General features: G+C 36.7%; 1 protein-coding gene across 1 annotated transcript in view; it reads right to left on the reverse strand.

The window, feature by feature from the left end:
• Positions 1 to 15,978, reverse strand: part of LOC111416820 (bloated) — an 83,578-nt gene that overhangs the window by 30,523 nt on the left and 37,077 nt on the right. The window contains exons 5-6 of the mRNA XM_071198313.1: positions 329 to 2,904; positions 114 to 272 (exon numbers count right to left, since the gene is read on the reverse strand). Of these exons, the coding sequence (XP_071054414.1) occupies positions 114 to 272; positions 329 to 2,904 (2,735 nt within the window). The remainder of the gene's footprint in view (positions 1 to 113; positions 273 to 328; positions 2,905 to 15,978) is intronic.

Raw genomic sequence — 15,978 nt, forward strand, 5'->3', positions numbered from 1 at the left:
GGAACAAACAACTCAATTTATAACTTTGTCATTTTATCGAAATTATTCGGTCTCACTTCGGTTGAGACGGTATGAATAAGAATAATGAATAATAATTATCATAGACTACTTACCGTGTGTATTTCGTTCATCTCTTTTCGTTTTATTTTCGGTTCTAATTCTTCCCTGCTTCCCCTGTATTCAGTGTATCTTGACCGAAGATTTTCTTCACTAACCATATTTTTTTCTTTCTCTTTTTTCTTTTTTGTGTCTCTTGAAAATAATTGCTTTACCTATTAACCAAGTAAATATTATTAAAATAATAATAAGAAGAATGATTATGACTTACTTTTTCTAAACCGCTCTTTTTCTCTGGTTTCGGTGGTTTCTTCTGAATTTTTTTCAATGTTCCCCTATCGAATTCCTTGTCAAGTCGAGGATCATAATGAGATCCATCATCTATACTCCTCTCCCTAGGCGAGTACTCGTATTTTTTGTACTTATTATATTCCATAGATTCCAAATTTCTAAAATGATCATCTTTTTCTTTACTATCTCTAGCTTCGCGTCTTCTCCGAGCGAAATTATCTTCGGTATGTTGTCGTTCGCTAGCGATCAATAAAGAACTAGCGAATCCTTCGTCTTCGCTTTCGTTGCTCGGTTCGCGTTTCTTATCCGATCTTGGTAATTTAAAATTATCGCCCGAGTCTCTTCTAAAATCGTTTTCAATTCCCGAGTCACCAAATTTATCTTTTCGTTCGTTGTCGTTCTGGTCGAAATATCTTTCGTTTCTGTATTTCGAAGAAGTTCGGTTATCGTGTTTTTCTCGTTTCAAAGAATCGTGGTAAGTCTCTTGATACCCGTCGTCGTATTTGTAGTTGTCGTAACTTCTGTGGTGTATCTCCGGGTTCGATTTGTATACGTTTCTGTCCTTTCTTATATGCTGGTTGGTCTTTAAATATTTATCTTTGTGGGTGGACCTGTAGTTTTGACTAGTTTCGAAGTAGCGGTTGTTCTCGGGCGACGACCTGTAGTCACTTATTTGGGAGTCAAAACTTTTTGGTTCATTCTCGAAACTGTTGTATCTATAGTCCTCTTTAAACCTGTCTTTGTATGTTATTCTTTCTGGTTCTCCGAAATACTGTCGGTTCCTCGATTCCGTTTTATGTTTTTCTCCTTTTCTATCGATCATAGTTTCAGAGGTATAAGTTTCTTTGTATCCCACAGGACTAGCTGATCCACTCCTATAATATTTTGAATTTGTTTCTGTTATGTAAACGTTATTTACGTTATTTTTATTAGTTTTTGGAGAATATTCTGGAGATATTCTATAAGATTTTTCGCCAAATCGACGATTTATTCTCGATTCTAAAATATCTCTTCTTGCGCTTAAATCATTTCTGTTGCCGTTAAATTTAGTAACGTCTTCTTGTTCTGTTAGACTTTCGCGTCTTTTTGCGTCCATCCCATCACCTCTCCCGCGTTCTGTAAAATAACTTTGTTCTGTTGTTTTGAATTTATTATCATAATTATTTTCGTAACTACTAAATCCATTATATCCAACACTTTTAAATTTGGGGGTTATAAATTCTTCTTCGATGAAATAATCTTTAGGTTTTTTATAAAAATCGTGATCTCCAAATCTAGTGGTGGGTTTCTCGTCATATTTTCTACTAAAACCGGTATTTTCTTCATAACCTAATCCTTCATCGGAATCTGAATGCGGAATGTTTTTTTTTCCATTAACGTAAGTATGAACTGTTTGTTTATTTGGAATTGTTTTGTTATTGCAAACAACTTGGGCGTAAATTATTGGCTTGGGACTGGTTGGAGAATCATTTTTATCGGGGCTTAAACCCCGTGTGTAGGAAAAAGGTTGGTTGTTATTATGTTGAACACTACCGGATGGTGTTATGGTAATATTTGTTTTTGGAGGAGGTGGTGATGTTGATTTCCTGCTTAATCTTTTAACCATATTGTCGACGGTTCTTCCCCTTGTTAATGGCAACTTATCCACGGGTTTTTGACTACTATGGATCATGTCTTCTTTATTTTTATTTTCGAAATTATCAATAACTTTCTGAATATTCGGAGAAATTGATGGCACTTCTTTGAAATCAATCGGTATATCTTCTAACGATTTAGTTCTTACCAAAGGTAACTCTGCTGCTTTTGTTTTTCTATCGGTTTTCACGGAAACACTTCTCGTAACTTCTTTGATTTTATGGTTTTCTTTATTTTTATCCTTTTTCTTTTCACCTCGCTTCGTTAACGATCTCAATTTACTCCCAAAACTCTTTGTTTTCTTCTTTGAAACTTGATCAGCTTCATCAACATCGATAATCACGGGTCGAGGTGACTTATCTTTCTCTTTTGGAGGACTGATCCTAATTCCCGTTTCTTTATAAAGATCTTCATCCACCTCATCAATGTATTCCTGAAGTTGTTCAGTAACACTTTTAGGATGACCTACATCTTTCTTCACATTATCGTCGATGATCTCCTTATCGATAGATTGGAAGTAATCTTCCCTCGGGGTTACCTCGATTATCGGCGAAAGTTGCTTTTTGGGGGTTGATTTTAAGTTAGAAATATCCTTTGATTCGCCCTCTGCTCGTTTTTTAGTTGTTTGAACATCGTTTGACTTTGATTTTAATGCTGAAGCATCGCTTACACTCCGTCTGAGGTTCGATTTCTTTTTTGGTGGAGGTGCCGGGACTTCGGATTTTTTGAACAGATTAAATATCGATGTGCGTTGTGGGGATTTTGTACGAGTACTTGCAAATGTTCTAGGGGGCTTCTTTGGGGGGATTACTATTTCGTCGCTGTTTCTTCGTTTCGATTTGCGCTCTAAGGAAGATTGATTGTATTCGGGGCGGTTCTTTCTTCTAGCTGGGAGTGTATAATATTTTTCTGGATTATGACCTGAAACAAATTACAAATGATAACACAACAAAAAATCTTTTCTTATTATAAAATAGTAATCACATTAAAGATAATATATGCGGTTGTTTGAGGCTCACTATAATCACTGAGTTTCAATCCTCAAATCAACTCGTTTATATACAATTTCGCAGTTGGAATTATTACAGAAGCTGATCTCTCGAGGTTTCTAGCGTTGATCTTTTGACAAATAAAGTCGCCAGGTTGAATTTATTGTAATCGTTTTTAAGCTGCAGCTTACAGTTGCATCTTTGAGTCGGTTTATTCTTCAAGTATCCAGTCATCGCGTTAATCCTTGAGTACGTACCACGTGGTAAAATCTCTCGAGTTTATTTAATTTGCGTCTCAAGTAGCGATGAAGGCCGACGTGCACTTCCGTTTTAAAATATGGTTTACACGACCTTGTCAGATCCTCGGACACTCTTGATTAAACAAGATTACATTCCAGATTTAATCAGGACGGGATTTAATTTTTTATACTGATATAAGCTACTTATTACTTACTGGTATAAGCTACTTAAAATATGTAATGTTACGTAAATAATATATTTGCGTAATCATAAAATAAATTCGAAATATTATTACCGACGTATCATATTTTTGTGCAAACGAGGCGATTAGAGATTGATATTTGCTGACACTTTGAAGCCCGAAGGTTTAATCCGGCCCTGACCTTTACAGTTTGCATTCTCGGCACCTTTTGGCGAATCCGCCTCGTCATTCATTACTGGTGCTTTAATATGCCGTCCGCATTATTACAAGGAATGTATTTTTCTATAACGCCGTGATGACGAGCTAACACTTCTCCACCAAAGCAACGTCTCGTCTCAGATTTGAGATGTCTTTTTGCTTTATTTTCGTTGTGCCGATCATATTAAATTACGCGTAGTACAAGTGGTATTTCTATCCCGTGTATTAATAGAATGCCGATGCTTTCAAACAAGCTTATTGCTTGTTGCTCGTTTGAAATGAAAATAATTTCTAATGGGATCATTATAGATAGGCTGATGATTTACATTCATAAACGGTTTTGAAATAACTTTAAAATGCCGTACCGGAATGTCAACTGATATCGTATAAACGACAAAAAAATAACTCACGTTGTTCATTTTATTCTAACAGCATTTATGAACGCAACAAAACACTAATTGGAAGATGATCTGATCTTGACACCATAAATGTTTTTAAGAGTCTAAGTCTGATTACTACATATTATTAGATAGTGCTGTTTAACTTAACTTGATTAACTTGAAGCATTACCACAAAGAATTACCGAAGCGAACAATTTTTTTACTCAATAAGATATGGAGGTGGTAAAAACCTGATGATACTCCGATAGAATAACGATCATAATAGTTCTTAGTTGACAACAGACTTTGGACAGTGGTTGCAATCCCGATAACAATTATTTTCCCACGAGATAAATTATCGAGCTCCTACTCGAATTGCTTTATTTTACATACTTTTCCCAGTACTACCGCTAGCTGATTGCTTGGCTTTGAAAGATGTCAGTGGCTCTCAATGCTAGGTAACTCCTAATCTTTCACTAACAATGACGAAGCTTTTACAGTTGATCATCATTGATTGAAGTTGTATCAATTTTTTTTTGAAATTCGATATAAAATAGTTATTATTAAAGATGAAGATTAAGGTAGGGGAAGAGTTTAAAGTTCTTAAAAGTGAATTTTGAGAAGCACTGATCGCGATAGTGAGAACGCCGCCGCCAGCGGGCGCTGTGCACGCCTCTATCCATTATGCGATACAAATTACGGTGGATATTGTAGTAAATCGCCGTGTCTCCACCTAAATCTAATATCCTCGGCAACTGGAGGACATTTATCTAATGGGATACACTAAGTGGCCGTGGTCGGATTTTTGCCACCGCTTAATATACCGATCGCGGCCGCCTCGCGATTAGAAACATGTGCGTGAGCCGGCAAAGAAGATAATTCTGCACTTTCAAGATAAACGACTTCGCAATTGGTACGTTATATTCGCCGCCGAGGACTTCCATTCACATCTTGCTGTCACTTAAGTCGGGAAAGTTACGCGAGCCGGTTTCGCGCTTAATAGTGCCGGAGGAAACTGAAACTTTACTTCTAACCTTCACAATAAGTCGTGCGATATCGGGGCGATTCAGGAAGAACGGCGCAACCTTCGGCAACCGGCCCCAGATAATCTCAGCCCGAGTTCTCCGTTCTGTTCTTGAGGCCGCTTCCGCGAAGATACCTTTATAAACTTAGGGCCTTCCAAATACAATGCGAGATAAAGGCGCCGGTCCGCTACTCTTAATGCTAATGGCGCGTCGTGATGCGTTTATTGCTTCATTATGTAAATACAATGACTACGATAAACGTACGAGAGTTCAACACACTTAAAAATTACTAGAGACCGTTTCTATTACCGGTCATCCAATTCTACCGTAGATAACTTCACCAAGATAAATACAGGGTGCCCGGAAATTGCGTTAATATAAAGGTGTGTCCTAAAATGCTTCCTAAGGGAGGTAGAGCGCTTTGAAGAACACGTTCAATATGTGGTTATTTCCCATTATTTCAAAAACTACTAGAGTTAGAAGCACGAAATTTTGCATATCTAGCTATTTTTACGGGACGAGTACGATAATCGAATGAAAAATTAGAAGGAATGTGCAGTTGCGGAAATAAGGGATAGGGGGTGCAATTTATTTCCCATATTTTTTTTTGCTTTGATCTTTTTACTATTTTAACCTCAAAATTAGAATCTACGGAAAAAAATACATAAAAAATGATCTGCTTATAAAATGGTCTACGACCACTCGTTTTCAAGATAAATAATACTAAGTAAAATACTGCACACAAACATGTGTATTATCCTATCATTAAAAATCTTAGTAGGCTCCTTTCATTTGTTGATCTTTGCTGTCAAACGGTCGATAAAAAATTATTTTAGTGCAACAACCATTATAATTTACGTTTAATTAAATCAAAATGGTTCAATACTCAAACGAAGAGATGGCAAACATTCACTTTACGTACGGTAGAGCTGATGGAAATGCCAGAGAAGCACGAAGATTGTACGCAGAACGATATCCAAACCTACAAGTTCCCTGTGAGCAACGTTTCTATCCATAGAAGATTGTGTGAAACTGGGCGCTTTAAGGAAAATCGTTACGACTGTGGAAGATCATGCACTACGAGGACTGTAGAAGTGGAAGAAAGGGTGCTCGATGCAGTAGCTATCAATCCTACAACAAGCACTAGGAGATTATCGGTACAAGAAAATGTGCCGAAAACCACCGTTTGGGAGATATTTAAAGATCAGCTACTGCATCCATATCATTTCCAAAAGGTGCAGGCCTTAAAACCCACCGATAGCATCCCAAGACTACAGTTTAGTCGTTGGATTATGGAACAATGGCGCCTTGACAGAAATTTTCCGGAAAAAGTGTTGTTTACCGATGAATCTGGATTTACCCGAGATGGCGTTATTAACTTCGATAATATTCATGTTTGGGCCGATGAAAACCCATAGAATGTTTTAGCCACGAAACATCAAGAAAGATTTTCTATTAATGTATAGGTTGGTATTATTGGGGATCATTTAATTGGTCCACATGTACTTGATAACCGTCTCAACGGTACAACTTATCTTAACTTTTTGCAAAATAGCTTGTTTGAACTGATGGAAGAAGTGCCGTATCAAACATGAAGGGAAATGTGGTTTATGCATGATGGGGCTCCTCCTCATTTCAGCGTTCAAGTACGGTAATATTTAAATGAAACCTACCGTAAAAGATGGATAGGTCGAGGAGCGCCCGTAGCATGACCCGCACGTTCGCCAGACTTAAATCCCATAGACTTTTTTCTCTGGAGTTATCTTAAATATTTAGTGTATGCAACACCAGTTAACAATGTCGAAGAGCTAGAACAACGTGTAAGGGACGGTTGTAACACTATTCGAAACAAACAAGGTATTTTTTGGAAAGTAAGACGTTCATTAATTAAACGAGTGAGATGTTGCATTGACATGGATGGTGGAATTTTTGAACAATTCTTATAACTTTTTTTGATGTTATTTGTTAAAAATTTAAGTGCTTTTTGTTAATGTTTTAAGTTAAACTTTTTATTTTTGTTAAATTGTTAATACGTTTAGATTGTTTTTTTAAGGTTTTGGTAAAATTTTAAGTTATTATGAAAAATTAGTAATAATCATCTTTTGAATCATTTTGATAAAATTAACCATGATTCGCAGAAATTTTTGTAGACAATGTACGAAGTAATTTTTTATCACCCATTTGACAGCTTAAATCAAACCAATGAAAGAAGGCTATTAAGATTTTTAGTGATAGCTTAATACACATGTTTGTGTGCAGTATTTTACTTAGTATTATTTATCTTGAAAACGAGTGGTCGTAGACCATTTTATAAGCAGAACATTTTTTATGTATTTTTTTCCGTAGATTCTAATTTTGAGGTTAAAATAGTGAAAAGATCAAAGCAAAAAGAAATATGGGAAATAAATTGCGCCCCCTATCCCTTATTTCCGCAACTGCACATTCCTTCTAATTTTTCATTCGATTATCGTATTTGCCCCGTAAAAATAGCTAGATATGCAAAATTTCGTGTTTCTAACCCTAGTAGTTTTTGAAATAATGAGAAATAACCACATATTGAATGTCTTCTTCAAAGTACTCTACCTCCCTTAGGAAGCATTTTAGGACACACCTTTATATGAACTTTTCTTCATGATTTTTTATGTAGAATCACACCTTTAAATATATGAACGCAATTTCCGGGCACCCTGTATTTACACTTATATTTTTCATAACTCGTCCTTGACCGAATAATAGACTCATCATGGTTTATTATCCATAAAGACATATTCAATTATAATAAAGCTTTAATAAACATTTGAAAGTAGGCCTGAAATGGCATGCCATCTACGATATAAAAATGTAAGGAAGAGGTAACGGATGTAACCCGTTGTCCTCGGACTCATTTAACGAGAACAATTGCGTGCATTGCCGAAACGAGTGAGTTTCGAAATTCTTGATCTCTCGGTCAGGTGTCGGTGTTCACCTGCGCTTTAGCTCATTTTGCAGCCAAAGTGTTTCACAAGGAGGTGTTAGGCAACAAGAAACGTTCTTACGAAACGCTGGCCGTTCTCTTAAATATGTAGGCTTTATACCAAGAACTAAAAAGCAAAAAAAAGTGCCGTATACAAGAAAATTGTATTCAATGTTTTAACGGTCGATCACGCGGTAAAGTGTTTATGCAAATTTGTTCCGTCGTCGAAGAATGCGTTCCGCGGGCATCGAACAGGATATCATCCGAGGTTCATTAGGCACGTTCAATAAACTATCGGCAAGTTCAGGCTTGCGAGCTCGCTCTCTACCGATGATATATTGGCACTTCCGCAATAAAGCGCGTCTTGTAAACCGAAGATGTGAAAAAAAGTTGAAATGCGAACGTTTTTTGCGTGCAGTCTTTTTATCGAAGAAAATTCATTTTCGATAGCCGTTAATAAGCCCCGCGGCCCAGATGCAGGAAAGCCACTTAATTAAGGCGTTTAATGCGTGGAATCCAGATTTATAGCGAACACTTGCACCGCTGCCTACCGCCGTCGGTATACCGATAATGAGGAAGTCGCCATTACTTATTACTCGTTCCCATAGTCAACAGCGCCGGTGATAATCATTAATGCGGGAATTCCGCCTCATGGGGGCTTTGGAATTGGATTTGTCCCTTAACAGCGGCCATTAATAACATTTCTCGGTCACAAATTCCCTGCAATTTCGAGCGATTTCGCGAATATCGTTGTCCAGAAACGCCCGAGGCGTCGCGACGGCGACGCTAACAAATAGTATTCCAATTTGTTCGTAATGGTGCGCACCTGTAAAGGCGGGTTTACGTGGGCCGGCACGCAGAGTCGTTTGAAGGTGCGTATATATCTCGAGCGACAAGCATCATATTTCTCTGGGGATAATTACGAAATTGATAGACGTAATAACGGCGCGGACGCAGCGTCCGCGCTCTAAAATTATTATTTCGAATCCGGGCAAGCCGCCGCAGCCGTCTCCGGTTTCGTAATCATGCAAATTTATCCGCCCCGTATTAATCAAAATTTGCATACTACCCCGGGACCGACAATAATAAATTTGATTTAAATAATCGCAGTCAGACGCCGACCTCAAGGGTCTCTTCGTAAAATCAAGCTTCGTAAACACTAAAACTGCAAGTTTTAAGTTTAAATGTGGATTAAATATATTACAATTATAAAAAAATGTAATTAACCCGTTTATGTCCACAGTTGCAATAATGGAATACCCACGTGTTGCTCCCCTCCACGCTTTGTTGTTAGTCACAACGTAATTTTTCCACTTTTTCCCAAAAGTTCCAATATTGGAACTATGGGCTAAACAGGTCCATATAGATTTTTAATAATCTCACACCCCTCACAAACTGCAGAACTCATTCATGTAATAGAAGTCGAGGATTTTTGGGCCGCTGATGTTTTTATCACTCCTCCAGATGATGGTGCTGAAAGTGTCGAACATGCAACGACATCAATAACTGGATGGTCGACAGTGATGCAATCACTGTCGAGTCAACTAGTAACTGATTTACAAGAAAAAGATATGGATGTACGGAAACTATCAAATAAAATAGAATTGAAAAGCGTTCCAAAATGCCTTCAAAGGTGGTAGAAAAGAATGACAGAGGTGTCTATGACCATTGTACAGATGTTGCCAATAAACTAACGGTTACAAGCTGGCATGATAATAGAATAGTTCTGATGGTCAGTACTTATGATTGTACGCTTCCAGAATGTAGAGTGGAAAGATGGATACCAAAACAGAAAAAAAGGTTGCCAGTTGCATAACCTCATGTAGTAGCTCAATACAATAAATTTATGGGCGGTGCAGGCAAGATGGATGAGAACATAGACAACTACAGGATTTCCATTAGATCGAATTGGTGGTTGGCAATTTTGCGTTTTGTATCAATGTTTCAGTGCAGAACGGATAGCAACTATATAAAAAAGGACTTGTGTAAAAAATGGATTATTTGCATTTTCGACGAATAGTTGTGAAAACGTATTCACAAAAATATGGTATTCCCCCGGTAGGAGGAGGTCGTTCATTTCCCCATAAATTGGCTCAAGAGTGCCAACGCAAGTGCGATTTGAAGAAAGCAACCACTGGATTGTCCACGCAGAAAAACAAAATCGCTGTGCTTTCTATAAAAAAAATACACGAGATAGTGCTTGAAGTAAGTTACAAAGGATAAAAACTGCACCAAAATGATACTGGAAACACCAAAATTAAAAAATATATACAGGGTGTATCTGAATGACTGCAACAAACTTCAAGGGGTGATTCTTTAGTTACTTTTAAGGGTACTTTGATATATGAACCATGGGCGACTTCGGCTCCCCTAAGGAGCTACACCCCTCCAAAAATGGCGGAAAATTTTGGTTTAATTTTTTTTTTTCGAAAACCATAAACGCTAGGAAAATGAAATTTAGGGAATATGTTTAACCCATAATAGGGCACGTTTTGATGCTATTTAAAGCTGTAGGGTTGTTAATCGAAAGTTGGAATGAATTTTTAATGAAAAAATCTTAGTAGGCTTTGCAATCTTTCTCAGAAATATTTTTGACGTTTAAATGTCAGTGGTTTTCTTACTATTGTTATTCTTTTATTTAAAATTTTGAGCGTAAATGCGACAGAACTTTATTCAAAAATTAATTTGAAAAACAATAATAATAGTAAGAAAAACATTGACATTTAAACGTCAAAAATATTTCTGATAAAGATTGGAAAGCCCACTAAGATTTTTTCATTAAAAATTCATTCCAACTTTTGATCGACAACCCCGTTGTTTAACGGGCAGTGTTTGCTTTATTATTTTTTTTCTCTAAAATTAGTCGTTTTTGGGAAAATTTTAGAGAGACAGAAAAGTTTTAGGATACTTTCATCTACCTATGTAAAATTTTTCTAACGTATTTATCATCTGCATACAAAAAATTTTAGCAAAAATGTAAAGGGGGTGGTTACGTTTAGTAGTTTAGAAGGGTAGGATGAAAATACAAATAGGGTCAAAACGTGCTCTATTATGAGTTAAACATATTCCCCAAATTTCATTTTCCTAGCGTTTATGGTTTTTGAGAAAAAAAAATTAAACCAAAAATTTCCGCCATTTTTGGAGGGGCGGAGCTCCCCAGGGGGGCCGAAGTCGCCCATGGTTCATATATGAAAGTACCCTTAAAATTCACTAAAGAATCACCCCTTGAAGTTTGTTGCAGTTATTCAGATACACCCTGTATACAATATATAAAAATATATACAGGTGTATCTGAATGACTGCAACAAACTTCAAGGGGTAATTCTTTAGTGAATTTTAAGGGTACTTTGATATATGAACCATGGGCGAGTTCGGCTCCTCTGAGGAGCTACGCCCCTCCAAAAATGGCGGAAAATTTTGGTTTAACTTTTTTTTCGCAAAAACCATAAACACTAGGAAAATGAAATTTTTTGGAATATGTTTAACTTATAATAGGGCACGTTTTGACCCTATTTGTACTTTCAACCTACTCTTCTAAGTTACTAAACATAACCACCCCCGTTCAATTTTTGTCTAGATTTTTCTTAAGACGGTGATAAATACATTGGAAATACTTTATTTAGATAGATGAAAATATTCTAAAACTTTTTTGCCTCTTTGATGTTCTTCGAAAAGTTAATAGTTTCTGAGAAAAAAATTAATTAAGCAAACACTAACTGTTAAGCTGTAGGGTTGTTAATCGAAAGTTGGAATGAATTTTTAATGAAAAAATCTTAGTAGGCTTTGCAATCTTTGTCAGAAATATTTTTGACGTTTAAATATCAGTGGTTTTCTTACTATTATTATTGTTTTATTTAAAATTGTGAATCGTCGGGTGAACGAGCGTAAATGCGATAGAACTTTATTTGAAAAACAATGATGATAGTAAGAAAAACACTGACATTTAAACGTCAAAAATATTTCTGACAAAGATTACAAAGCCTACTAAGATTTTTTCAATAAAAATTCATTCCAACTTTTGATCAACAACCTCGTTGTTTAACGGGCAGTGTTTGCTTTATTATTTTTTTTCTCAAAAATTAGTCGTTTTTGGAAAAATTTTAGAGAGACAAAAAAGTTTTAGGATACTTTCATCTACGTATGTAAATTTTTTTTAAATGTATTTATCATCTGCATACAAAAATCTAGGCATAAATTGAACGGGGGTGGTTACGTTTAGTAGTTTAGAAGGGTAGGTTGAAAGTACAAATAGGGTCAAAACGTGCCTTATTATGAGTTAAACATATTCCCCAAATTTCATTTTCCTAGCGCTTATGGTTTGTGAGAAAAAAAAATTAAACCAAAATTTTCCGCCATTTTTAGAGGGGTGTAGCTCCTTAGGGGAGCCGAAGTCGCCCATGGTTCATATATCAAAGTACCCTTAAAATTCACTAAAGAATCACCCCTTGAAGTTTGTTGCAGTCATTCCGATACACCCTGTACAGGGTGTCCCGTTAAGCGTACGGAGCGGCTGTAGCTCTAGAACGTTAAGGCCTAGAGGTTTGGAAAAAAAATCCTTATAAGCAAAGTGACCAAGAGAAATAGCTGGAAATTATTTTGAAGTTCGTAATTCGACCGCTAAGGGGCGTAACTGCCATTGAGAAACATAAAGTTCTCGCTATCTCCGAAACTTAGACGATGAGCTATAACTTTGACAACATCATTTAATAGCTTGGATAATACAGCATCGCTTTTGTTTTGCGATATTTCTCATATGTGTCAACCGATTTGAATATTTTCGGTGTTGTTTGAAAGAGCATTTTATGCTCTTTTTAAAGATATTTTCAGTAAGACCGTTTGCTTTAATACAAATGAGCTAGAGGGCGTTATCTGCAGCGATTACATATTTTTGTGATTTTTGAAGAAAAGTAAATGGAACGATACTATTTACTTCACAGACCCTTTGTCACCTTAAAATTTGCTAAATTTTAGTGAAAACCGCATCTCGATATAGCCACCCGTTCTCGAATTATACAAGAAAATGTTAAAAACTCGAGTACCATCAATCGGATCCAGTTACCTCATCGACAAAAACAAATCACATAACCATGGTAACTGTAAACATGTCATTTACTAACGCAGAAGCGTATGATAGAGCGTATGATGATTTATTTTCAATGTTTTGAATACGATGCAACTGCATGGCAAAAATGTGCAATGCAATTACGACAAAGAAAGACATTTTTCTCTAGAAGTGTTTTTAAGATTGACTTAGCGATTACAGAAAACTGGCAACGTGTAGCCCATTCAGACATCTCTATGAATTCGTAAATCACATTGGTGCGCAATGTGATCCCACACAATTTGGGAACTCCGAAAACAATTGTCCACAAGATTTCTCAAGAGAATAATATCTCCACCACGTTGTTTTACATCAGGCCTGAACAGATACCGATTATGATAACAGACTGAACTATTACCATTGACTTTTAAATATGATTTGGGCAAATCCAAACCTTTTATCACAAATGCTATGGATGCATGAAGCATCTGTCCATAAGCTGATGTAAACTTGCGTAATATGCATTCTTGGTTCGAGCAAAACCCACATTGCTTTCACCCCTTTATCTACTGGGTAGACCAAACGACCTGACTTTTCAAGAAAAACCAATAACCAGGGAAAATATGACAAAACACTAAATACGTGTCCAGGGCCGAGACTTAAGCAGCGCTTTTTTTTCGTCGAAACTAGATTAAATAAATGCATCGAGGTTTATGGAAGGCATTTCGCACATTAGTGAGTTATTTTTGCCAAAAATTTAAGTTATTCTAAGTGTTTTGGTTTATTTTGTTTTATTATCATTGTTCATGTTTCATTGATCCGTTGGCTTTTCAACACGTCTCAAAAGTAGTTTTGAAGCAGTTCTAAGCTTGGATAAAGTGTGAAGGAAAGTTCTAGATAATAAAATTTTTGTTCTCTCTTATTTATTTCCTAAGGTAACTTGATCCGATTAAGATATACGAATTTTTAACATTTTCTTTTATAATTCGAGAATGGATGGAGATATCGAGATGCGGTTTTCACTAATATTTAGCAAATTTTATGGTGATTAATGGTCTGTGAAGTAAATAGTACCGTTCCATTTAACTTTTTTTCAAAAATCACAAAAATATGTAACCGCTGCAGATAACGCCCTCTAGCTTATTTGTTTTAAACCAAACGGTTTTACTGAAAATATCTTTTAAAAGAGCATAAAATGCTCTTTCAAACGAGACCAAAAATATTCAAATTGGTTGAATGGTTCAGGAGATACTAAAATGTAAACATTTGAAAACGCGTTGGCCTCCCCCTCCCTTATTATGACAGATATGAGAAATATCGCAAAACAAAAGCGATGCGGTATTATCCAAGCTAATAAATGATGTTGTCAAAGTTATAGCTCATCGTCTAACTTTCTGAGATAGCGGGAATTTTATGTTTCTCTATGGCAGTTACGCCCCCTAGCGGTCGAATTACGAACTTCAAAATAATTTCCAGGTATTTCTCTTGCCCACTTTGCTTATAAGGATTTTTTTCCCAAACCTCTAGCCCTTACCGTTGTTGAGATACAGCCGCTCCGTACGCTTAAGGGGACACCCTGTATATTCGGGCATAAACGGGTTAATAATGATGGGAAATGTTGAAATAACATTTTTTAATAATTTCATTTTATGTTAACCAAAATATTACAAGAAAGGATTATAAAATCATAATTCAGATTAACTGCCGGTATAAGTTATAGGGAAACTTTATAAAGTAGTACATAATATGAAACCATTTGTAGTGTATACGCAGCTTAAATTCTTCCATTCGCGTCGCTCTCGTTATTATTTTCTCTAGGGCGTACGGGATTTAAATAACCGCCATTAATTTTGAGATTACAACGTGGCAGCGGGCGCAGAATATATCGCCGTGCGGTTCGGTTGCCCAACAAGCACGTACTTTACTTATTAATGGGAGATTATTTGCGAAAGTTATCATCGACTGAAGGGAAATATTATAAGCGCGGACCCGCGCCGCTCACGTGTGCCTTCTTCTCCTCGATTCCACGTCGTAGGTAGGTTATAAAACGAATGAAGAAATGCATTACGTTCCGTTCGCTATTGCATCTGTTATGTAGATTATTGTTACATATCAAAGATATGGGCCATTATAGCCGTATACCCGGCGGTAATTTATCGGCAATGACGGCGACAACGAAGACGCCGACGCCACCACGTGAGATAATTGGAACTGCGCCACGCGGAATTCGCCCCATTATAACTAGATTAAATTCGAAAACAAAGATATCCATCATCGGATTTTGACGCGCCGATGGTGGTCTCGAGATTGCAGTGAGTCTCCGAGGCGGCGTTTCATTGAGGAACTAGACGAAGGCACGTTAATTGTCGGTTGCGAGGACGAGCTCTCCGAGTTATGGACGTTATAAAATAATCAACTCACCTTCGTCTCTTACGATATCATTGCTTTTTTCTACCGTAAAACTCGCGTCCATTCGTTCCTTAGGTATGCAAAATTCCTTTGTCCCCTAGCTAACGAGTCTCGACTGCCAATAAAAGAAAAACGAACACGCATATTTCATCTGTCCCAAAATAACTCGTGACATTTCGTCCGAAGAACCCCGACCCAAAACTTGTTATTAAGTTTCTATTCTGAAGGGGACCGGATTTGCATAATTTACTCTTAAATTCAACATGGTTTTGTTGGTTTTCGGGAGCCATTTGGGACCCTAAAACGTCCAATTAACGAGACGGAGATATTACAGAAGCGATTTCACAATCAACTCATTTTATAATCTTGAAATCTCGCTAAATTGCATCCTGTCGAACTTCTACCTTTACTTCTAAATCAACAAATCGACCTGTTTTCGAATCGGTATTTTTTCTTCTCTACGTAGAACATCCGCCTCTACAATAGTTATGTAAGCATAATCGATTCGACTTCGATTAATGGATATCCAAACGTTTATCTTACACAGGTTTATATTTA

Source organism: Onthophagus taurus, chromosome 7 (assembly GCF_036711975.1).
Source record: "Onthophagus taurus isolate NC chromosome 7, IU_Otau_3.0, whole genome shotgun sequence".
NCBI lineage: Eukaryota > Metazoa > Arthropoda > Insecta > Coleoptera > Scarabaeidae > Onthophagus > Onthophagus taurus.